The sequence below is a fragment of the Morchella sextelata genome (genome assembly GCF_020137385.1).
Source record: "Morchella sextelata strain SCLS chromosome Unknown scls_14, whole genome shotgun sequence".
Taxonomy (NCBI): domain Eukaryota; kingdom Fungi; phylum Ascomycota; class Pezizomycetes; order Pezizales; family Morchellaceae; genus Morchella; species Morchella sextelata.
In genome coordinates this window covers 51,313-74,157 of record NW_025408629.1, presented here as the reverse complement: position 1 = coordinate 74,157, position 22,845 = coordinate 51,313, and the positions used below count along the sequence as shown (strand labels likewise).

At 45.1% G+C, this 22,845-nt stretch overlaps 7 protein-coding genes across 7 annotated transcripts; 5 read left to right on the top strand and 2 right to left on the bottom strand.

Moving 5' to 3' along the window:
* Window positions 1-2,660: 2,660 nt before the first annotated feature.
* Window positions 2,661-3,341, top strand: H6S33_002897 (uncharacterized protein; the record flags this gene model as incomplete). The annotated part of the gene is made up of 1 exon (XM_044834357.1): window positions 2,661-3,341. The coding sequence occupies one exon, from the start codon at window positions 2,661-2,663 to the stop codon at window positions 3,339-3,341; it is 681 nt and encodes a 226-aa protein (XP_044692104.1).
* A 1,533-nt stretch (window positions 3,342-4,874) lies between these two features.
* Window positions 4,875-6,078, top strand: H6S33_002896 (uncharacterized protein; the record flags this gene model as incomplete). Its single annotated transcript, XM_044834346.1, has 2 exons — window positions 4,875-5,747; window positions 5,818-6,078. 2 exons carry the CDS (start codon window positions 4,875-4,877, stop codon window positions 6,076-6,078), a joined length of 1,134 nt encoding a protein of 377 aa, XP_044692103.1.
* Window positions 6,079-9,944: 3,866 nt separating this feature from the next.
* On the bottom strand, window positions 9,945-13,257 carry H6S33_002895 (uncharacterized protein; the record flags this gene model as incomplete). Its single annotated transcript, XM_044834335.1, has 2 exons — window positions 9,945-12,741; window positions 12,836-13,257. The coding sequence occupies 2 exons, from the start codon at window positions 13,255-13,257 to the stop codon at window positions 9,945-9,947; spliced, it is 3,219 nt and encodes a 1,072-aa protein (XP_044692102.1).
* A 727-nt stretch (window positions 13,258-13,984) lies between these two features.
* Window positions 13,985-15,332, top strand: H6S33_002894 (uncharacterized protein; the record flags this gene model as incomplete). Its single annotated transcript, XM_044834324.1, has 2 exons — window positions 13,985-14,326; window positions 14,805-15,332. The coding sequence occupies 2 exons, from the start codon at window positions 13,985-13,987 to the stop codon at window positions 15,330-15,332; spliced, it is 870 nt and encodes a 289-aa protein (XP_044692101.1).
* A 382-nt stretch (window positions 15,333-15,714) lies between these two features.
* On the bottom strand, window positions 15,715-16,835 carry H6S33_002893 (uncharacterized protein; the record flags this gene model as incomplete). The annotated part of the gene is made up of 4 exons (XM_044834751.1): window positions 15,715-15,978; window positions 16,033-16,445; window positions 16,502-16,630; window positions 16,730-16,835. The coding sequence occupies 4 exons, from the start codon at window positions 16,833-16,835 to the stop codon at window positions 15,715-15,717; spliced, it is 912 nt and encodes a 303-aa protein (XP_044692100.1).
* Window positions 16,836-19,315: 2,480 nt separating this feature from the next.
* Window positions 19,316-19,621, top strand: H6S33_002892 (uncharacterized protein; the record flags this gene model as incomplete). Its single annotated transcript, XM_044834740.1, has 1 exon — window positions 19,316-19,621. The coding sequence occupies one exon, from the start codon at window positions 19,316-19,318 to the stop codon at window positions 19,619-19,621; it is 306 nt and encodes a 101-aa protein (XP_044692099.1).
* Window positions 19,622-20,046: 425 nt separating this feature from the next.
* On the top strand, window positions 20,047-22,686 carry H6S33_002891 (uncharacterized protein; the record flags this gene model as incomplete). The annotated part of the gene is made up of 6 exons (XM_044834729.1): window positions 20,047-20,209; window positions 20,297-20,707; window positions 20,770-21,359; window positions 21,450-21,747; window positions 21,819-22,324; window positions 22,561-22,686. The coding sequence occupies 6 exons, from the start codon at window positions 20,047-20,049 to the stop codon at window positions 22,684-22,686; spliced, it is 2,094 nt and encodes a 697-aa protein (XP_044692098.1).
* Window positions 22,687-22,845: the final 159 nt, after the last annotated feature.

Below are 22,845 nucleotides of genomic sequence, written 5' to 3'. Positions count from 1 at the left end.
GTTATGGTGCAGTTTGAAGGCGTTGGTGTCGAGCAGTTGCCGTTGGGGCGTTACCAATCTCAGATCACTACTCCTACTGCTGGGATGTCATTACCCACTGTTTAAAAGCTATTTTTCTAATGTTGACACACCGGGTATTATCAGAATCTTGAGCGAAACATTAATCCTGGAAATTATGTAGGATATTACCAGTAGTGGCGTTGGGTGTCAATGATCATATTTACTTGAAATCGCTTGCTGCGGTGCGTGCCAAGAGGCTCTCTCCTCGGACCTCCAACCTGGCGCGCCAGGTAGAGCCTCAAGACTAGATTTTCCGAGCACATTTTCATCCATGAGTCCATGCTTGTAGCCGCTGCACGCGTCGCACACCCATTTAAAAAGGTTTCATCGACGGTTCAGTCGACGGGGTGGATTCGAGTAGAAGTGGGGTTGGGCCCTTGAGATTTGATATCTCAGCTGGAAGGATTCTTGGGGGTGTGGGAATGGAGAAATACTAAATGTAACAATAGGGGTAGAGTGAGGGTATACCTCAGCATGGTGGAATAGGTAACGGAGGGGCTAGCTGGGCGGACAGGAGCGCCTCGCGGGAAGCTGAGTTACGTACGTCAGAAGCTCCGGACAACGTAGTAATGGCAGTATCATAACGAAGACGCACTTCCGCCACTGGTTCTTACTCTACCGAGCTTTCTCGACGATAGTAGTGATGGTCCTCCTCAGTCCACTTGCAAATTTCTCTGCTGACATGGAGAGGGTTGGTTATGGCTACAACGTGCTGTCAAGACAAGATGCTTAGGCTGTTCGTTAAACAGGGGGTCCTTCACTCAAGAATCCAGCCGAGGAGTGCGACCACGGGATCAATCGACATCGCATGCTTCACAGTACTACCGGGAAGGATGGAGTGCCTGAGATTGAAGGGACAATATCTAGACTAAGAGAGCTCGCTCCAACCCCCAAAAAGGTAGAGTTTGAATCACGGAATCGGCTGATTTTCTAGGTGAAGGCATCGCTCGAAGCCAGTATACAACGAGTGGATGATAGACTGAGCATGAGAAAAGTGTCAAAGGTAAGAGTTGATGCCTTTATACAAGGAAAGACAGTGTTTTTAATTATGATCTTGACGACGCACTGCTAGGATATCTACGAAATGGGAAGGAATCCTTGGAATTATTGTAGCTGGAGGCGGATTAGTAAGTGGGAAATCGACAGTTGACCTTTTTTATATCGATTGCTTATAGGTCTGTTTTAGGCCTTTCTGCCTGGGGGTTTTTCGTTGGGAATTTTGGGGGGGGGGGGGGGGGGGGCGGACTAGATAGATTATACCGCGGATCGAAAGGTACTAGAAATACGAGTGCGTAGGGGTACCTTGTTAAATCAAAGACGGATTTCGTCGTGGTTATTTTTGAGTTCTTTTATCCGGATTTCCCAGTCCGATCGCATCTGCAATTGCAAGCTACTGATTCCCATTAGAAGCGGCTCTGGAGTGAGATTATGAGTTCCGTCGTGCTAATAAACACACCAACCATGTTCGAAGGCAATTTTTAGGTTGTAACCTGTAGATTTTATATGGTGTGTGTTGTCACAGGAGTATTTCATATATTGTAACAGTATATCTCATACTGTCATCGTACTTTCTATACTGCCCACGTGTATCTCATACTGCCAGAGTATCCCTTAAACCGCTAAGCATATCCTGTCCTTATTACCGCATACCTTCGGTTAGGACGTGCATAGCGGAACTAAGGTACCGAGTGATGGCTTATGTCGTTAAATGGCATGTTATCGCAGAAAAAACAAAGCATAAAACTCATATTCAAGAGCTGAGATATTAATCGTGGCTTAATTGAAAGTCAGACTGGTTCAGCCGGCGAGCTGAAATAATGCGCTGGCGTTGGGCTTTGCGTATCTCATGTCCCAATATTAGGCTCCGTTTGGATGACCCTGTTTATTGGGTTTATTGGGTTTATTGTCATAGAAAGAAAAATAAACTGGGTGTTTGGAAAACCACAATAAACAGGTGAATCTTGAAAAATAAACCGGAGCAAGTGGCAACACCACGCACCCACCCCCATATCACTAACTTCAATTGCAATATTTGAAGTTTCTCACAACTGTCGCCCTCTTTTATTAATATAAAAGCCAAAAAAAAAAAATTGTGGATATTTTGGCACTAGGCCATTACAGGTAAAGTTTCTCTTATTTTAAACTGACAACCAAACAGGTTGGTTTAATGTCACCTTCCATGGATTCGGTTTATTCTCGGTTTATTGAAATTTTCTACAGAAGTGAAAACACAGCAAAATAAACCAGGGTGCGTCCAAACGGAGCCTTAGTATTTCTTATCGTAAAATTTCATATTGCACACTGTAGAGCACAATCTGATAGCGATTCTACCAGGAACGCCTTTTGGAGCTTATCTGCTGTGTTCCTGCTATGTAGTATTTAAAGTGTGGAAAGATGTTTCATGCTCATTGGGTGTTGATCTCGAGCGCACGAAAAAAAGCAAACATAAAACTCGTATAACTTCAAGCCTCAAGATCTTAGTACCACAGAACGATGATCACAAGGCGAAGCCGCAGTCTAAGCGCAGAAAGAAAAACAATGATTTTGGAGAATATAAAATCTCCCCGCTATATCTCGAAGGTGAAAATCCCCTCCAGGCCATGCGATTCTACAACTGCATCGAAAAGCTCAAGTCATACGTCGAAAAGCCACTGAAAATGGCAACTACAGATAACTTCACGCCAACCCACATCCTGCATATAACCCCTCCGCCGATGCTCCCTTCTCTAAAGTCATGCTCTGCCTATGATCTTACCCCAAACATTACTGCCCCCCTTGCAGACACGAAGAACTTCAAACGGGAAGTCGACGCTTCCGTCAAGACCGTGCTGGCCACCAGTCCCCCGTTCTTGGCATGCACAAAACCTACCCGGTTCTCCAGCACATCCCTGGTGTCCACGCCGGCGGGGACGAACATCCTAGAGATCCATGCGTCGATCTGGGAGACCTATCTTGCGACGGTCAAGTGGGTTGACGGGAACACGCACCCAGAGGTGGCCGTCAAGCAGGAGGCGATTATGAGCAGTACGATGAGCTTTGTGTATAACAGCAGGATGTACAAGTGGAAGTGGGACTTACTGGCCCCGACCAAGTTGGTGATTAAGGATGCCGAGGGGAACGAGGTGACGGTGGCGAGGTATGTCTTGAGGGGGACGTGGCTGCTGGGTGGTGTGTTGGCAGTGGATGGGGGAGCTGGGTTGGACATCGCGTTGGTGTTTGCGACGCTGGTGATATGTTTGAAGAAGGAAAGAGATAGGAGGGCGAGGAGAGGAGGGAGGTGAGAGTCGACCTCGAGGTATGTAGTGAGGGGAGGTAGTATGGTGTTATTGAAGAATTCAAGGGGAGGAACAGTAGAACAAGGCGTTTGAGGGATGGTTGCAGAGGGGCTTTGATTTTTGTTTATTAGTGATTTTTCTTTTGGTTACATCTAAACAGTATAGTCTTCATCGGCGTGGTCAGGAACATTTATGATTGGTTGAATAATCTGCATATATACCACAAAGAACTACTACCGATACCCGGGAAGGGAAGGGAGTTGATATATTAGAAAGGGCAAACTGCAGGTAGTCTTATATATATCAACCTTGAACCATCTCGAGGAGAGTAAAACTACATATACCTTCTTGTGAGCTATATATTAATATATATTTAAAGCTCTTTATTGAGAAGAAAGAACTGATATATATATCATAGACAATTGACTTCGTAGATAGATTTGACAGTATTATTTCACTCTCTCGGGCTTTAGCAAATCTAGGTGGGCAACTTGAGACTGACATTGTATTAGAATTATAGTGAACTATGGAATCCTATTTACTCACTACATGCATATTGCGGCCGGAGGTCGCACTACACTTGTAATTATATATAATATATAGATCTATATATGTATCGTACTGAGAGCGCCCCGCACCTCCTACCCTGTGTAATAATTCATCTATCCTCTCACTGGAACGGTAGGAAAGGTACTGTGTAGTATATTCTGGGATGTAGGATCATATCCTCAGTGCAACGTGATATAAGCTAATTAAAAACTGAAGATTTCCCGAGCATGAATCTCCAAGTAGATCTCATTCATTTGTGACTAGTACCAGGAAGTGGGTGTAGGGTTAGGTTTGCGGCCCTCTTCCCAAAGCGGAGTCAGTTGTTAAACCCTATAGTAGCCGATGGCCAGATTGCGGGCTCGTCCAAATAAATGCGGTATATAATATTTGTACGGCCAGATATCGATTGTTGTTCGTATCCCATGGCTCTTAATTCAAGGGACCGCGAATATATTGTTGAGAACGATGAAAGCTTTTATTGATTTGCTCGTACTTGATACAGAAGTGAGAGAGAAGGAAAAGACAGAAGAGATCGAGAGGTCGTGACCACAACCCTTGTAAGCATCACCCATCCTCACTCGTCCTAACCCGTTCTTCCTGCCCTAGTCAACCCGTTCGTACCTGATATATACTGATAGGTAGCATGGACGCTCGACTTCAACATATATATGTACATACAACAGACATGCATGTAGGTTTCCTTTTCATAATTGACAGCGCAGTAGATCTCCAGCAAAGCACCAACCCCCAACCCCCGCCGCAGGCTCTGAAAGGAGTCGGCTGTGCAGGCTGGGCAGGCTGGGCAAGAGATTAATGGGCGGCCTGAATAGTACTGTGTAACCCTAACCCTAGATACTAACAACAAATCTTGGTGAGGGCTATCGCCCCTCTAGCTACACGGTATACGCAGCTAGCAAAGGGAGTACCTTTGCAATTCGATCTTCCCTTTATAGACATCCAGAAGTTTCAAGCGTTCAGACCCACTGCCCAATGTTCCAATTCCGCTCTTTCTCAGTTTCGGCGTTCTTCAGGTACTCCAAGGGCAAGAAAACAACGTCTGCCAGCAAGAAAGTAGCAACGTCTACCGATAAAAAACTAACAACGTCTGCTGGCAAGAAAGCAATAACGTCTATCGTCGCCAGGAAAGCAACACTATCTGGTCCCGTCGGGGAGATTAAAAAAAAGTCCGCAAATCACCCACTACTAAAACCCTTTTTTGCAGCCTTCCCGAACTTCGTCCGCGACACGGAAAAGCCACCCGAAACAGACTTTCGTCGCCTCCAAGAAGCAGAGAAATGGGAAAACTCAAGTGATGAATACAAAGCGGCCCGGAGAACGTTCCTCAAGACGCTTGTGGACGAAACAAAGTCTCCTGTTCACAGATATTTCTTCAAGCACCACAAAGATTTCATTGAATACGATAGCGACGGCTCACCAAGATACCAGCTCGACAGGTTGAGGACGTTGAAGGGCTGGGATGAGGCAGACACTCTGGCGGCCTTCCATAAGTTTCAGCAAGCTTTCGAGCTGGAGTTCAAGGGGGAGGTGGACCTGTTCTTTGCGCAGTATCCGGACGTTCCCTATAACCCTAGGGGAAATCCAATGGCAGAATTCAAACGCTTGACAGAGCACAAGGGGTGGGATCTCAAAGATATCAATTGTTTCGGTTACGGTATTGAGGAGAAAAACACTCCTGAGCTCAGAATCGAATGCGAAGCAGCACAGACCGAGTTTTTTCTTGCATTTAGAGACGAGTTTGAAATAACGTTTGGCGCCGACGATGAAGATGTTGGAACATGGCAGAATCTCTGTCTCTTGTTGGGAGTTGACCCCATCCCGGGAAGCATGTTGTTGTGTCGAAGGGTGAGTAATGAAGGCCCTCTGACATATTCGATCGATGGAGTATTGACCTCTGAAATCTTGACCCCTAAAGAGACTAGCACCGCTGAACGTCAATATTTACGACTTGCTTCACTATATGCGAACAGGAAAGCCCTTCACCTTTTTCCTGGATTTGCAAGCCCTGAGAGATTATACCATAGAGAATGAGTTGTTTTTTCCTCGCGATATGGCAAAAAGAGGGCCATTGAAGTTCCTGCTACGGGAAATACTAGTCATTAGGCGGCGCCGTAAGCCCCGTAAGTACCGGCAAGAGGCCCCTAAGGAAGGCAATCCTGTTAGACGTATACTTTAGACAAAGTGTATCTGAATTTGGTGATCTTGTTTTAAAGTTTGTGAAGAATTCACAGAGATTCGATTTTGTCACTTTATGTTTATTTCTCATTTTGTCGAACATCCAAATGGCCTTCCAGAGAAAGACTGACACTTAGCCAGCCCGTCTGAATAAAAGATTGCCCTAGTCTAATCAAGCTTATTCCTGTGAAGTATATTTAATGGGTTCAGTAAAGGTAAGGGATACAGGGATACACTGCCTAACAAAGCAAGCCAATACAGAGGGGTTTTAAAGAGTATATATACAGATCTACGGGACAGCCTCCCAATCAACATTCTAATTCAAAGGATACATCGAATGAGTATGAAAGACCATGTAAGGAAATACATGACCTTCTCTGTGAGGGCATTCCTTTCACATAAAAGTCTGACAAACTAAATAGTAAATACTATTCATGTCAAATTTGCAAAGTGCTCAGAGGTTTAACAGCTGGTGGATAATCCAAAGCAACAAATTGGATTCGACACTAGCAAGAAGTTAGCTAATATCCCTACCAAAGGCCTTGGGAAGGCCGTAGGAAATTAGAAGAGCTTTGCTACGAATTTCTAATTAAGATTTGTGTATGTTTCCATAGTAACGAATCGGAGCAGGCATAACTGAATTAACTTGTGTAACGGGCTAGAATAAAATAAGGAGATAATTCAGGTTATAAAGTACACTATGTTACGGATAAGATAGTTCAAACCATCTAACCGCTAAAGGGTGTAAGCATGTGTTCTTATTGGTTTATTTCAACCATAATTCACACTAGGGGGTATAATATTGTTAATGTCGTTAATCGCACTATACTTTAGGGCAGAGATTCTTGGAACCGGAGGTTGGATATATCTGTTTGGCTGCTAAACCCCAGCTAAGATTAGTTGTTTTTTGTTGGGCTTTGAGGTTGCAATTTCGCTATAGCTACAATAGCGAAATGGAGAGGAAGAATGAAATGAGGTTATGTGATTGCAATACAAATCTGCCTCTTATAACTCCTTTTCGACCGGCAGCCAAACGCGCCCTTCGTGGATTGAAACGGGATCACGCACAAGTAGTTTGGACTTCATGTAGAAACACATCATTTTTATTTTCTCGCGCTCCCAACTGAAATTAGCCTGTTTACGAAAACCAGCAATAGTACTCAAACATTCAGAAGTACATGTAGCTCTAACGCCTCAAAATGTTTGTTGAATGCGGTACCAAATAAAGATGATCTATTCTTGTTTTCCTCGCTGGTGTTCTGATCGTTTTCCTTGTAATAGTCTTGTTTGGAATTCTCCTGAAACGTAACTCAGTCGATTAGCATCTGCCTAGCTCATGCCCAGCCCTCTCCTGATTGGCCAGTAAGACTCAAGCCTTGGCGTAAACTACATGTACCAGGCGTTGAGGGTAAGTGATCAGAATCTCATAAGTGAATGTTGCGGTGAATACTTGTATTTGTCTTATCAGATTCTGATCACTTTTCGCTACACCCTACTACTTAGTCAAGCCCTCAAGAAACAAGCCTAAGGGTCCGTTTGGCTGCAAGTCGAAATGGAGGCAGATTTGTATGACGACCACACATCTCCATTTCACTTTCTTCGAAATTCGGTTTTGCCAGAAAGAGTTTTGTGTTTGGTCAAGTAATTTATAACACGGTTAGAGCGTTGAAACAGAGTTTTTGAAAAGAAGGGGGCATGTAGGTACCTAAATACTTTCAGGTCCTAAAGTTTTAACTCGTGTTTAGCAGCCTAACAGACTCTACTACGGGAGTTGATGCATCAAATGATGCATTTCTGAAATCCTACAGTGGAGGAAATCGATCCATGGATTCATTTACTGTCGAGGCTTTTGGTAAATGAATCAGCTGATGCATTTACTTTGACCAGTGACACATTTATTGTCGAGGATTTTAGTAAATGACTCAGCTGATGCATTTACATTGACCGGTGATGCATTTACTGTTGGGACACCATTCCTGATGCCTTTTCTGATGCCTTTTCTGATATCTTTTTTGGATTATTTTCCGGATGCTTTTATGATGCCTTTCATGATGCATTTCCATGATGCATTTCTCTCCATATTTGCTGGATATATAGCACTCTTAAAGGTCAAAGGTATAACAAATGTTATATGGCTGATATGGTGGAGTGTCTGCTAAGGATTAGGAGTTCACAGGTTCAGATCCTTTTTAAGTCAAATCATATTTTTTTGAGAAAGTCGATTCATTTGACACATTTCCAATTCATTACCAGAAGCATTGCCGATTCATTACCAGAAGCATTACCAGATGCATTATCAGAAGCATTGCCGATTCATTACCAGGTGCATTACCAGATTCATTGACCTCCTATTGCCGATGCATTGCCCTCCCGTTGCCGATTCATTGCCCTCCCATTGCCGATGCATTACCAGATACATTACCATATACAATATATAATGGAACACATTACCCTACACAATTCCATGATCAGCACATTACCGATGCATTGTGCTAACACAATCTACGGATTCATTTCTCTCCGGTGGTAGAGAGACCCAAACTCCATTAGCAAGTAGCTGGTTATCTTGTCTAACGGAGCCGCTAATAGATGGAGCTTCGATACCGACATATATACCAGCCAAACGGGCCCTCCGCCAGTTCGACAGTTCATGATCAACCCCACCGCCGACAACCGCAAACTCATGAACTGAGGTTTCCTGGAATCTCAAAAGATTAGACACTTGTGCAGTATGCACAATATGGGGCTAAGACTCCACTTTGTAATTGGAGAAAAAGGCAAGGTTCAAAAATTATATGTAGTAATGAGGGTGCGGAACTTTACGTCAATGAGAGGGTAGAGGCGAATTAATGAATTAAACAAAAAAAAAAAAAAAAAAAGAGGGTGGAGGCGGTCTTGATGAGTGACGAGTGATGAGTTGTGATTAAGAAAACGTGCCGAAAGCCTTCGACATCACATGTTACACGGTGTCCTTTTTAGCCACTTAGTAACCATAAGGACCAGTGATAATTCACTGAAACCCAATGGTTTTCAACTCTGATTATATATATATATATAAACGGATGATATACAAAATGCATATATATAGATGAGTAGATGAGAAACAACATTTGCTATAATCGGACGAGAATGCTAGTAAAATCACACGTACAGATACAACAGCATCCAGAGGAGACTTATTGGATACCTTAGCAGTTTTTACACTCTCCCCTCCGGGCTCAACCCGGTCCTTCTTGCTTGGAAAAAAGGAAATCGCATAAATAGTGCTGGAGGATATTTGGTAATGAGGAGGAGGAAAAGGAAACTTCATATATTATAGAAAATGAATAAACGCCAGTTAAAACATAACAAACCAACGCCCCAAAGCTGACCAAACACAGCGAGGAAACCAGCTTGAAAGAAAATTGTAGCCACAAACAGCGGGATAGTCCCTAATGATCTGAAATCAGCGGTCGGGGCACAGAGGGGAAAGCTAGATATGATTGCTAGTTTCTAGAAACAGATAGGCGGTAATGAATATACGAAGGGTTTTCAGTTGCTTTACCCGTAGCCGCCAAAGCTGATTCCACACTTGAGCAAGAAAATGATCAGAGACCAGAAAGATAATAAGCCTCCCGCGATTAGCTCAAGATAAACAGAATTATTATGCTTAACTTGAACTGAAAGGGAGGTAGAGAACACGAAAAAACATGTAAGTATCAGAACATACAAAAGAAATAACTAAATCCGAACAATATATCATTTCTTTGGCGAAAGTTATAGCTGGGCGGAGGGTCCTGGTAGGATTGAATTAATTTAGGGGCCAAATTGTTGTTCGGCAACTCGCAGTCATAAGCTGGGCAGCCGCTAGTCGTATATATATATACCTCAGGCTACATTTGAGCGAGCTGATGATGTACCGGCACTTGTAGCTGGTTCCGAGCGCAAGAGGAGCCGCATAATATCATTGTTCCCAGTCGTGGACGTTGCCAGATCTAAGGGGGTATCCTCAGCGTTATCCTTCGCCCTTACATCTGCTCCACGACGAAGTAGAAGCTTGATAATTCCCTCTTTATTAAAGCTGACGGCGAAATGTAACGGTGTTCGTCCGGTCGGGGATCTTGCTTCGATGTCCGCACCTTGATCTAGCAGGCGACCTACGATATCCGTCTTTCCATTTAACACAGCAGTATGCAGAGGCGTATATCCATCTTCGTTTGTCACCTCAATCGCCGCACCTTGGTCCAGGAGGAGCTCCGTAATGTCAATATTCTTGGACGCCACCGCCAGATGTAGAGCTCTATCATGTGTATCGGTTTCTGCCTCGATATCCGCCCCTCGGTCTAGCAGGAGCTTTACGGTATCCTTCCTACCATGTTTCACCGCCAGATGTAGGGGTGTGCATCCCTCTTTATTTCTTGCCTCAATCGCCGCGCCTTGGTCCAGTAGGAGCTCCGTAATTTTAGACGCCGCCGCTGGATGTAGAGATCTAATATATGTAACGGTTTCTGCCTCGATATCCGCCCCTCGGTCTAGGTTGCTATATATCACCGCCAGATGTAGAGCTCTATCATGTGTATCGGTTTCTGCCTCGATATCCGCCCCTCGGGCTAGCAGGAGCTTTACGGTATCCTTCCTACCACGTTTCACCGCCAGATGTAGGGGTGTGCATCCCTCTTTATTTCTTGCCTCAATCGCCGCGCCTTGGTCCAGTAGGAGCTCCGTAATTTTAGACGCCGCCGCTAGATGTAGAGATCTAATATATGTATCGGTTTCTGCCTCGATATCCGCCCCTCGGTCTAGCAGGAGCCTTATAGCCCTCCTGTTGCTATATATCACCGCCAGATGTAGGGTTGTGTGTCCATTATTGTTTCTTGCCTCAATCGCCGCGCCTTGGTCTAGTAGGAGCTCCGTAATGTCAATATTCTTAGGCGCCACCGCCAGATGTAGAGCTCTATCATGTGTATCGGTTTCTGCCTCGATATCAGCCCCTCGGGCTAGCAGGAGCTTTACGGTATCCTTCCTACCACGTTTCACCGCCAGATGTAGGGGTGTGTGTCCATTATTGTTTCTTGCCTCAATCGCCGCGCCTTGGTCTAGTAGGAGCTCCGTAATCTCAAACTTATCCGCCGCTAGATGTAGAGATCTATCATGTGTATTGGTTTCTGCCTCGATATCCGCCCCTCGGTCTAGCAGGATCCTTATAGCCCTCCTGTCGCTAGATATCACCGCCAGCTGTAGGGGTGTGTGTCCATTATTGTTTCTTGCCTCAATCGCCGCGCCTTGGTCTAGTAGGAGCTCCGTAATGTCAATATTCTTAGGCGCCACCGCCAGATGTAGAGCTCTATCATGTGTATCGGTTTCTGCCTCGATATCCGCCCCTCGGTCTAGCAGGAGCTTTACGGTATCCTTCCTACCATGTTTCACCGCCAGATGTAGGGGTGTGCATCCCTCTTTATCTCTTGCCTCAATCGCCGCGCCTTGGTCCAGTAGGAGCTCCGTAATTTCAGCATTCTTAGACGCCACCGCCAGATGTAGAGCTCTATCATGTATACCGGTTTCTGCCTCGATATCCGCCCCTCGGGCTAGCAGGAACTTTACGGTGTCCCCGACCATGCCATATTTCACCGCCAGATGTAGGGGTGTATATCCACCTGTGGTTCTTGCCTCAATCGCTGCGTTTCGGTCCAGAAGGAGCTCCACGATGCTTTCGCTATGTATATAGCGCACAGCCAGATGTAGTGGTGCATATCCATCTCCATCAACTCCTTTAGCAGCCGAATCTCTATTTGATAGGAACCCTATCACATCACTTCTCGCATCTTTAATCGCTACATCCAGAGCCGTAGATCCACTTGAATCCCGTGCTTCAATCGCCGGACTGGCACCCCTTTCTAGTAAGAGCTCAGTCTTTTCATTCTGCCCGTGTTTAAGCGCACTCAGCAGCGATGATCCCGTAAAATGACCGATTACTCTCGATGACCAATGTGCCCCTCGCTCCAGCAGCACACGTATGACTTGTGCGCACCCATTCACCACCGCCTCGTGTAGCGCATCATCCAGGTGACGCTGCGTTTTTTCAATAGTCATATCTGCTGTGTTGTCTAGAAGCATTGTCACTGTTGTATCAAGCCCTTTGCTAGCAGCTTTAAGCAGAAAAGGGCGGAATGAAATTAAGTGGTAAGTATCATTCCTCGGAGTCAGTCTATCGTGATCGGTGGAGCCACTGGGACGGGGAGAGGAAGGGTCTCCGGGGTCTCTGGGCTTGAAGGGGTCCCGACGAGAGTTCAATAGGGCATCAGGGGGCACCCGCAATGATAAGTTACAAATAGATGGTATATCAGCAAGGCTCGTGCCCGAGATTGCTGTGACGGATACTGGTAAAGAAAACACTGAATCGTTGGACTTTGCGGTATATAAAGACCACCACCCCTTTGGCCGCTGTGACGTTGCAATAGAGAGCGCCGATTGAGCATCGTCGAATCTCCTCCCTCTAACATACGGACGACTAACAAACAGTGTGGACTCGAAAGCATGGCGGTATAACTTCCGGGAAAGGCTGGAGTTGCTCGTGACTGAGCTTGAGTCATCATCAATAAGCATGGAACCTGGAGCATCGGACATTGTTCTGGACAGATGCGTATCAAGACTCTCTCGACTGCTGGCTACTTCGGTGGCCGATCCGCTGCAGAACGTGAAAAATTAACAAAATCAGTCGGGCGCTTTTTAAAATCACTCAGCGCACAAGGAAGATGTAGAAAATAAACTTGAACACATACTTCAGGATAGTGAGAATCAGCATCAAGGACATTTTGTGGTTCTGGATGCGTTGGATGATCAAGCCAACATCTCGCTCTATGAAGGACCATTTCACACGATCCAAGATGCCAAATTTACCGCTAAGCTTCATGCGCTGAATCTCCTTCTCAAGTTTTGAAAACGTGCAAACACATCCAACCAGTGTCAATGAAAGATGGTTGACATCAATCATTGATGTCCTTGACTGGTGGAGCGCGTTAGCTTGTGGTCCTACGACTAAACGTTGCAATTTCTCAAGGGCGTAGCCAAATTCGAGCGTTTCGTGAAGAATCGACTGCGCAAAAAGTGGTGCATTATTGCAGCTAGTTACGAAATCGTTTATCGCGATGGCGATGCTCGCCCCTGCCGAGAGTAAACCGACTATAGATGCGCCAACTTCCATTGTTACTGTGCATGTGGGGTAAATAGGCGCCGGGTTGATATTGAAGGGATTCTGGAAGGTAGAGCGGGGAGCCTCCACACTCCATATGATGAAGTGTTAGGCGCTGGCAAGGCTGAGCTTAAATCACAGCCCGCGAGAATTAAGCGACTACGATATATCGCTGCAACCCTAACCCTCGCTGTCTCCGTTGGTTATCTACGGCGGCTCATAACTACCAAAGTGCAATTAGCGAATTCGGGGTTTTGGCAACCAGCGCGACACTCCACGAACGACCACCAACCACCAACCAACCACGAACGACCACCAACCACCAACCAACCAGGAACACCACAGCCCACGAACACCACCGCCCACTTCACCTAACCTCTGGTAGGGAAGTTTATTGCACGGCTTCACTTTACCTCTGGTAAGGAAGTCCGCTGCTGATACCAGGCCCCTCCACCAGCACTCCGCCCTTCCACCAGCATCCCGCCCTTCCACCAGCACCCCGCCCTTCACCAGCACCCTGCCCTTCCACCAGCACTCCGCCCTTCACCAGAACCCGTACACGACCACTTCACCTAACCTCTGGTAGGGAAGTTTATTGCACACCGGCTTCACTTAACCTCTGGTGAGGAAGTCCGTTGCCGCCAACTCCAGTACCTGTCCCCACCAGCACCTGTTCCTGACCACTTGTGAGTTTTTATTGCATTGCAAGACTGCTGCCGGTGCTAATTTGACTACAGCAATGCCTAAGTTCACCAATCCCGCCCTGATGCACACCAAAGCCGGCGCCCTCAAGTCTCCTCCCTACCTTCAAGGGCAAAAGAAGGCTGACTGTGTCAAAAGCCACCGGCTGGCTGATATCATCACCAAACAGTTCACACCATTCCTTGACAGGCAAGCTGCCGGTCAAGCTGCCGGTCAATCTGCTGAACCCAAAAAATCACATAGAGATCGGGAGTTGGAAAGAGATATCAACAAGTGGATGTGTCTCTCTGAGTGTATGAAGACTACTTGTGAGGAGGCCAAAGCCAAAGGGGCCAAGTCTTTTAAGATTTTCAAGGGCAAGATTGGGAGTGTCATTGAGGTATTCTTTGACATTGATATCTCTCAATCTTTGAATAAAGTTGGCACTCTTGTTATTTCATGGATCGACTAGTGGAGGTACGGGGTTATGAAGAGTCGGATTAGTCAGAAAGGTTCTGTTGGGTTCTACCGGGTTCTGTTGATTGTTAATGTATGAGTCATGTTGGATTTGTCATCGCTGAGATTTCCTTGAGTATATTAAGGGGGGTTTTGTTTGTATTTTGTGTTCCTTTTCTTCTTCTTCTTTCTTTACGCAACGTCTTCTGTATCTACGCTGTCTATTGCTATACAATATCACTGTTCTCTTCTTTCTTTAAGAAGACCACCGCCTCGCTTTCTTCGTGCTCCGTCGAACCTTACCAATGCTCGAGTCCCGTAATACCCCTATTGCGAGTTCCCATACCGTCTCCTATTATCCTCTTCGTACCCTGCGGAATACTCGCTACTCACCCCCTTGAGATGTTAACAAGGGTTTGAAGGAGATCAATAAGGCTGCTCTTACTTATGAGCAAGTTGAAGTTCCTGCAGTTTCCGGTGCCTTTTATCTTGCCATTGATAAAAATTACACCCGCATGTTTGTCTACTTCAGCAAGGGTTTTGAGATGGTCTACGGGGTTGAAATTGGGAACTGGGTTCTGAAGTCTACAACTTACAACATTGAGGAGTATGCTGAACTCCAACCACCTGATATTCCCAGTGTTAAAGATATTAGGCATGCTGAGTACAAGAATTGGCTTCTTGCCAATCCTCATCTTTGTTGGGCTGATTGGTCATGGGCTGGTGTTTACCATTGGGGTATGTGGATGGAAAGAGGTTATAATGATGATGCTGTCATCACCAAAGATACTCTCAAAACATCTCAACACATGAATCTCGTTCTCCCCCGCCTTTTTACCTCACTAGGCAATCTTACCAGAGCCAAAAGAATTTTGCTTGGTGCCGTTGACCAAGATAACAGAGATCTTTGGGTCAAAATGATTACGGCCTTGCCAAAGGAGGAGAAATAACAGTGGGTAATAGATGATCAGGAATGTTTCTCATTGAGATCATGTTTGATTAATCTGTTTACTGAACCTCATTATGATATTGGTGATTTAAAAGATGGATGGGCGGTAATGGCACCAATGGGTGAGTTCACGGGAGCTGTTTCTGTATCAGGGAAATGAATAGGAAGTTTGTTTGTAGGCTTGGTGGAATTGGTTTTATCAGGGGAACAAAGTTGGAACACTTTACTACTAACTGGTACGGTTTTAGACATTGTCTGGTCTCAACAATGTATGAAGCCATCAAAAAGGAATATCTTAAAAGATTTCCCGAAGTTGTTTAGATTAGAATAACAATTAGTAGTTAGAGAAATAAAATGATTGTTTTAACTATTGACAAAAATGTTTAATCACTATCCTCATATAATCTCCTCCTCTTCTTTGGTTGCCGATTAGATTTTCTGGTCTCTTGTATAGCATTCCCTTCAAGTTGTATTGAAGGAATATCTTTACCAACTGGTGACGGAGAGGACTCTAAATGGCGAGAGCTAAGTAAATAATTTGACTCCTCAGGTAGATCAGGAGTCAAAGCCGTTGAATCCCTTTTTAATGTAGGAGTAGAGGGCAACGGGGAATCACTGGTAAAATGTTGGTCTTCTGAGGAAGGTGCCTATAGGATAATTAATATGAACCGGCTGCCATTCTATAGAATTAAATAACATACCTGTTCTCCTACTCTCATAGAAAGCTTCTTTTTGATAACCGCCGGTGAATCAAACCTGTTTCTTCTTGCCCATATAGCAGTGAGAAACTCTTGTGTTTCCTCCTCCTCTTTTTTGATCCTGATTGCCCGTTGTTCTTCTGTTTGGTATTTAACTAAGAAAACAATTTTTGTAAACGGCCCTCCAGGAAAATTCATCAGAAAATCTCTAACGGTTATTGGCTTGCTCCTGACCTCCAACCTATGGGGTCCATCTTTAGGGTGGAAATGTGTTGCCACAAGGACTTGATGTATATCTAATGACTCTGCGGTGATAGCATCCTGCCAATTAGGAGAGGAGCTCAAGAGACAGAAAGCAAAATCAGAGTCATCGATAATGAGCTCTTCTAAGTCCTCAAATATCTTTGATAATATACCTATATAACTGGTTAAAATAAATCAAATAAGACATTCCAACACTTAATTGTTTTACCTATATTCTTGTATGAACTCCATTTATCATTTAAAGAGCCAACGTATATCACTAACTTGCGGGAATCTCTAGCTGTAATTTTGAGAGTACTTTGTCTGCTAGCGGGGGCTGGTGATGTGAGGGCAGGCACTAAACCAAATTTTGAGTTCTGTTTTTTCGATTATGTAGAAGTTTTACTAATTGAGCCTTGACCGTAAAGTTCCACAATCTGACGGGCTGTTTACTGACCTGTTTTGACAATCCTCTCTGGTAAGTTTGTCGGGCTGGAAAGAAGAAGAATTGTTTCAATATTTTGTGAGGCTTTACCCTTCCCTTTATCCCTTCTATTTGGCATGGTTTCTGTTGATGGTGCAGATGCTGAACCACCGGCTGTGGTTTTTATTGGTTCCCTTTTTACTTTTGTTGAATTACGGGAGACTGGTAGAAGTAAATGTGGTGGTACCCGTTCTCGACAACAACGGAAAACTTTGTCGGTGGTCTGCAGATGGATAGTCTTTTCTCTTTCTGAACAATATTCAACTGCCGACATCGTAGAATGATTGATGAGATTAAAATTGATATAAAATCAGAAGATATTTCATTTATTATTGAAAATAATTACGGGATACAAGGTGGGGTTTGTCGGTTATGTTCGGCTTCTAAAATATATCCCTGTGAATACAGAACACAATAGAATTTCAAAGAATTTCATATTTATGTATATATAAGACATATTTTTACCATTTCCAATGTATTTGACTGTTCCGAAACTGTCAATTCTGATTGCCATCAATTTCATATAATTTTTATTAAAATACACACCGTCATCATCTATCACGCGAAATGTCAACTTTTCGTCAATCACCAGTTGCGACTGCACTATCAGCAAATCAAGATTTGATCCAACGGCTTTATTTTGAACAAGATCAGACAATTAATCAGGTATTGTCATTCTTGACTGAAATGGGTATTAAATCCTCCCGCAGGTCTCTTATGACCAAGCTTGGAGAATGAAATTTTAAAAAATACACCCATAGCCAGGACACACCTTCTATGCGGGTTGAAATTGCCTACCTATTTTGGATTAAGTGTCTGAGTGATAAAAGAATTCTACCGGTATGTATTGCAATCTCAACAGTTTAAAATAATATCTTTTGCATACTGATTTAAAACCAGATTTTAAAAATTGATGGTTATCAAATAGAATTCAAGAGATTATGTATCATACGGAAATCTATGAAGATGTATAGAAGGTTAACGCAAGCTGAAATAAATGATGACACAGATCAAAAATTGCAAGAAATAATTGAGCAAGAATTAGAGAGGGGGAATATTACTTTAGCCGGCCGGAGATCAGTCTGGATGCATCTACGGAATATGGGTGTTTTGGCCTCACAGTAAGACTTTGCCAGTGTGATATTCCTTTATCAAACTAAACTAAACTGATTTTGAAAGTCATCGGATAGGACAAGCTCTAAAGATTGTTGATACAATCGGGGTGGAAAACAGACTAAAGGGAGTCAATAGACATCATGCATATTTCATCTGTCCGGGACCTAATTGGTGCTGGTCTATTGATGGGCATCTCAAACTGCGAATGTTTGGCATTGAAATTTATGCTGCTATAGATGCATATTCCCGTTATGTAACCTGGTTCTACTGTTGAGTTTCTGGCAAGACGGGGGTCAGTGTATTAAGTCAGTTCTTCGAGATTATGCAGACACAGAATTGTTTGCCATTGCATATCAGAGCAGACAGAGGGACGGAAACAATGTTACTGGCAGAATCTTTCTGGGAGTTACACAAAGATCATAACCCAGATATTACATTCCCGGAGGTATTTTGGTATGGAACATCAACAAGAAATGTCCGTATAGAAAGTTGGTGGGGACAGATTACAAAGGGGGCAACAGCCGATTAGAAGGTAAAGTGAATCAATTCTATTACATATAGAAACATAACTAATCGGTATTAAAAAGAAATATTTCCGTACACTTCAACAGGGAAACCTATTTCAAGAAGACAAATTGGAGGATATGATAGCTATTCTTTACAGCTATATGCCTATCATACGGGCCAAGCTACATCAGTTTGTGTAACGGCAGCTAGGCGGGTTGGCTATGTGAGTTGTCTGGGTATAAGGGAGAAGGATTATGCAGTGTGGTTGGGTTTAGTGAAGCGGGTTTCTATTATGTTCTTTCTGTTTCTGTTATGTGAGGGTATGAGTCAGCATTGGGATAGGGTATGGATATATAAGGGGGGTGTTGTCTCGTGATTTCCTGTTTCTCTTTCTTTCTCTTTTTTCTTTATGCAACCTCTGTACTTTACAGTCATGAATACTATTTGGTTCGCGCTACGTCATAGGGTTTACCCGGTATACTAGACCAGGTATAACCATCCATAGTCCATAGTCCACAGTCTCCGTTCTTGCCTTAGGTGTACCCTTCGGCCCCATAGTCCATAGTCCACGAACCTCCTACGTCCAAATCTTCGCCTCGGTTGTATTCCTTGGCTTTATAGTTCCTACGCCCATAGTCCCCGTTATAGTTTGTTGAAAACTGGAATAATCATAAGATACGGAAACAAAGTAACAGACCCAATCTTCCCACCGGAGAACTCTACTACAACTACTATTTTCCACCTGATGGTGTCAACAATTATGAGCAAATACCTTCTCTAAATACGATTGAAAATATTAGAGATAAGAAATTAAAAAATAGCTACACAAATGAGTACTACGGTATGTATGTTTCTTGATACTTAAAATTTTTTGTTTGCCTAACTTTTACTGACGGAAACACATAAGATCATGATTCCTATCTCCCCAATTCAACAATGGACCACTGCACCCGTATGCTTTCAAAAGGAAATCTACCTGCCAATGGGGTACAGTATGAGGACACCATGCCTGATGGTAAAAACACTCATTTTGTTATTTATACCTTCCTTAAAGCCTATCTAGGAAGACACATTCAGAAGGGAAATCAAAATCCCGTACTCTCATTGTTGTTAAAGCCCCGGGAGGTATCTTCTATTAGGGGACGGGGTGCAGCACACTTGGTTGCAGAATTCCCTAATGAAAATTTACCGGACATAACCGATAATGAACTAAGTCAAGAGGAAGATTCAGATTGGGAGTAATAATTTTTTATTTGTATTTAAAGATATTTAATATGTCTACAATTGAATCACCGGCAGAGTTTTTTTTTTTTTTTTTGTGTGGGCGGGTTGTTAGGTTTTCGTTGTCTCGTTGCCACCGAAATCCTTAATTGCACTTTGTTAGTTATGAGCCGCCGTAGTTATCGCCGATCGACTCTTGATGCGGACAAGGATCTGATAAAACTGCGCACGATGTATAATGTTGGCTGCTCTTTGTAGATACCCGTTTTTAATATTTGTTCCTTATTCAGCAAGCACCGCCATCTAATACGGCCGACAGAGCAGCACTCATGCATAATTCAGGCAGACCAAACCCCGCAATCCTCAATATTAAGGCACCCAGAGCTCTCAATTCCAAACCACCTCTCAGATCATCATCAATCCACCGTGGACAGCGAGCCTAGAAAATGCGCCGCTCACAGAAACTAGCAGGATCGGCTGCGCCGGCCAGAAATGTAAAGGTCCGCATCTATGGCGACAAGAGGAACTTTGGGAAGACGAGTGTGGATGTGGAGCTTCCGCTCGACATGCCCACCGAGCAGATCGTCGCTCACTGCACGGGAAAGCTCGGTAAGTTGCTACATCTAGTATGCGTATATAATAACGATTTCCATCCTGAGCGTTAATTCCTAACGAACCTCACAATCAAATGATCAGGCTTCGCAGCTTGCGATACTGTAGTGCTCCATAACCAGAGCTCGATAATCAGCCACATGTGCTACGAGATACCCCCCCTCGCCTTCACCGTCACGCCGCACAAGGAATCATACTACGACACCCCGCTCGCCGGGCTGAGAGTCTACGAAGACGAGAAGCTGATTACCGGCCTGAACAGAGGCTTCGAGAAAGAGGTGGAATGCAGCATCAAGGGCACCAACGAATGTCTATCGTTCGATAACGGCAACCTCGAGATCTCGTTCAACAGGACAATCAGGGTGCCCGACGACGGGAGAGAACACCCGCTTCCGCCGGGTCTGGGGAAATTCCCGATCTTTAACATTGCGGATTATGAGAAGAAGCTGCCGGCGGATATGAGAGAGAAAGGCGGCGTTTTCATCCCGATGTACCGTGGGTATCCCCCCCGGCCTCTCGGCTTTTTGTGCGTAGCTTTACGTACTAACGTAGTATAGAGAGAGAGGCGATGTGGATGTCCTTCCATGCAAAGAGACAGTTCGCGATCAAGATATACCTTGGCGGCGTCAACGGGATCTCCGGGGAGCCCATGATACCCAACATGGCAACCTATCTCAAGCGGGCAAACAAAGCTACCAGAAAGCAGGACTACATCGTGGTTCCGAGCCAGCCATGGCTCGACGGCGTGGCAGTCAGTCCTGGGCTGGTGAAGCAGTTTGTTGCGATGCCGTTCGGGTCGGGATACTCTGTTGAGAAGCAGGTTACGGGCGAGGAGAGCGTGGGGGGGATGCAGTTTGAGGTGATTCCGGCATATGATAAGGAGGAGTATTTTCTCAGCAGGGATCAGTTCTTTGAGGAGATGGTGGCAAAGAAGTCGCTGGATGCCATGGTGACGGCAAAGCGTTTGGGGCTGCAGCCGGGAGAGATGATCTACTGCAAGAGGATCAAGGAGACGAAGATGAGAGTTCGGACGGTGAAGGACCTGCTGAGCGACTCGGGTGCTCTGCTGGAGTTGGACCTGTGTAAGATGATCAACACAAATCTCAGAGTTCGGATTTTGGGGAAGGAGTCGAGCTATTCCGTCCATGTGAGTATGATACGTGCCCACGCGGCAACCCTTATATAATTAGAATCATGCCGTGTGGTGTATGTATTGCAAAGGACTAATCCCTTCAAGGGCGACTCCACGAAACCATTCGAAAGCATTGGCATAGAGATGGAAAGGAGGGCCGGCCTGCCAAGGGCCGGCCGATGCTTCTGCATTGGCGGTAAGGAGGTCAAAACATGGAAGGACATGTATCGCCTCATGCAAGCGTCGAGCGAAGGCTTCGGTGCCGGTGCCGGTGCCAGAAGCGACATTCCGCTCGACTGGGCCCGCCAACTCACCCTTGAGATCGAAACCTACAATTGCTATCCTCCCTTCTCATGCAAGGTTGCGGAATCAGAGACGGTCATGTCACTGAAGGAAAGGATTTGTGCGGTTTCCATTTTAATTTTCCGTTCACCGAACAATGTGGTCATGCGCTAACGGTTGTTGCAAGTCAAGGCGAAATGGGAATTTTCACCACCGATCTAGAAACGGTGTACGTGACGTTTGGGAACCAGTGGCTTCAGAATGAACAAACCCTCGGTAGCTCTGGCGTAGTCAATGGAGATGTGCTCATTGTAGGGAAGCATATGAGGGGGGGGTGTTCGCTCGTCTCGCCCGAGAATAGGCAAATGGCCATAGCCGTCGGCGGCACGGTCAAGCAAGACATCCATCCCGACTACTGGCATCCCGAGTCATGGAACACCGAAAACGTCAAACTTCTCAACGTGCAGGTCGTCAACTCTGTCGCCTTTGAAGGGATCACGGGGATGGCAGCGCCCAAAACACCAATCGGCCCAGAGACGTATGCGTCGATGGGGCTGCCCTTCTTTGAGCTCTACCGCGAGCAGCCCTCCACGGTCGGCGGAGACTTCAGCAAGGTCAAGACGGTGTCGGAGATGGATGCGACGCTGCAGGCGGGAGGGAGTGCAGCATACAACCCTGCGGTAGCGCAGATATGCACCGTCTGCAAAACGAGAATTCGGGATTGTTTGTGCGTTATATATTCCTCCTTGATGCATCCGAGACAGGATCGACATGCATACATGGTGCGGGGTGGCTAACCGACCGACGTGATGCCAGAATGCGGCCGTGTAATCATCGTTATTGCAATCAATGTGCCAAACAGATGCTAATAGCCAGCAATACATCCAGCGGTCGGTGCCCTCAATGCAGGAGGGGGATTACTCATATCGAGCAGATCTCCGCCCCGATGAACGCTCCTGGGCACGAGGGCCGCAACAGGCCGTTCAAGGTCATCACGTTGGACATAACGGACCGCAGGGAGAGGTTTACTAGCATCAAGCAGCAGGTGGGGAGGGGCTAGGAAAAGCATCAGATTGCAATTGCAATTGGGAATAATGAACTGTGTTTAATCTTCAAGTAGTTGTGAAACCTCGAGCGAGTACATGTAGTTTGGGCGTGTGTCTCGAGGCTGCAATCAAAATGTTGCTAGTGGCGGCTTGAGAGCTGAAGCTAGCTCGAT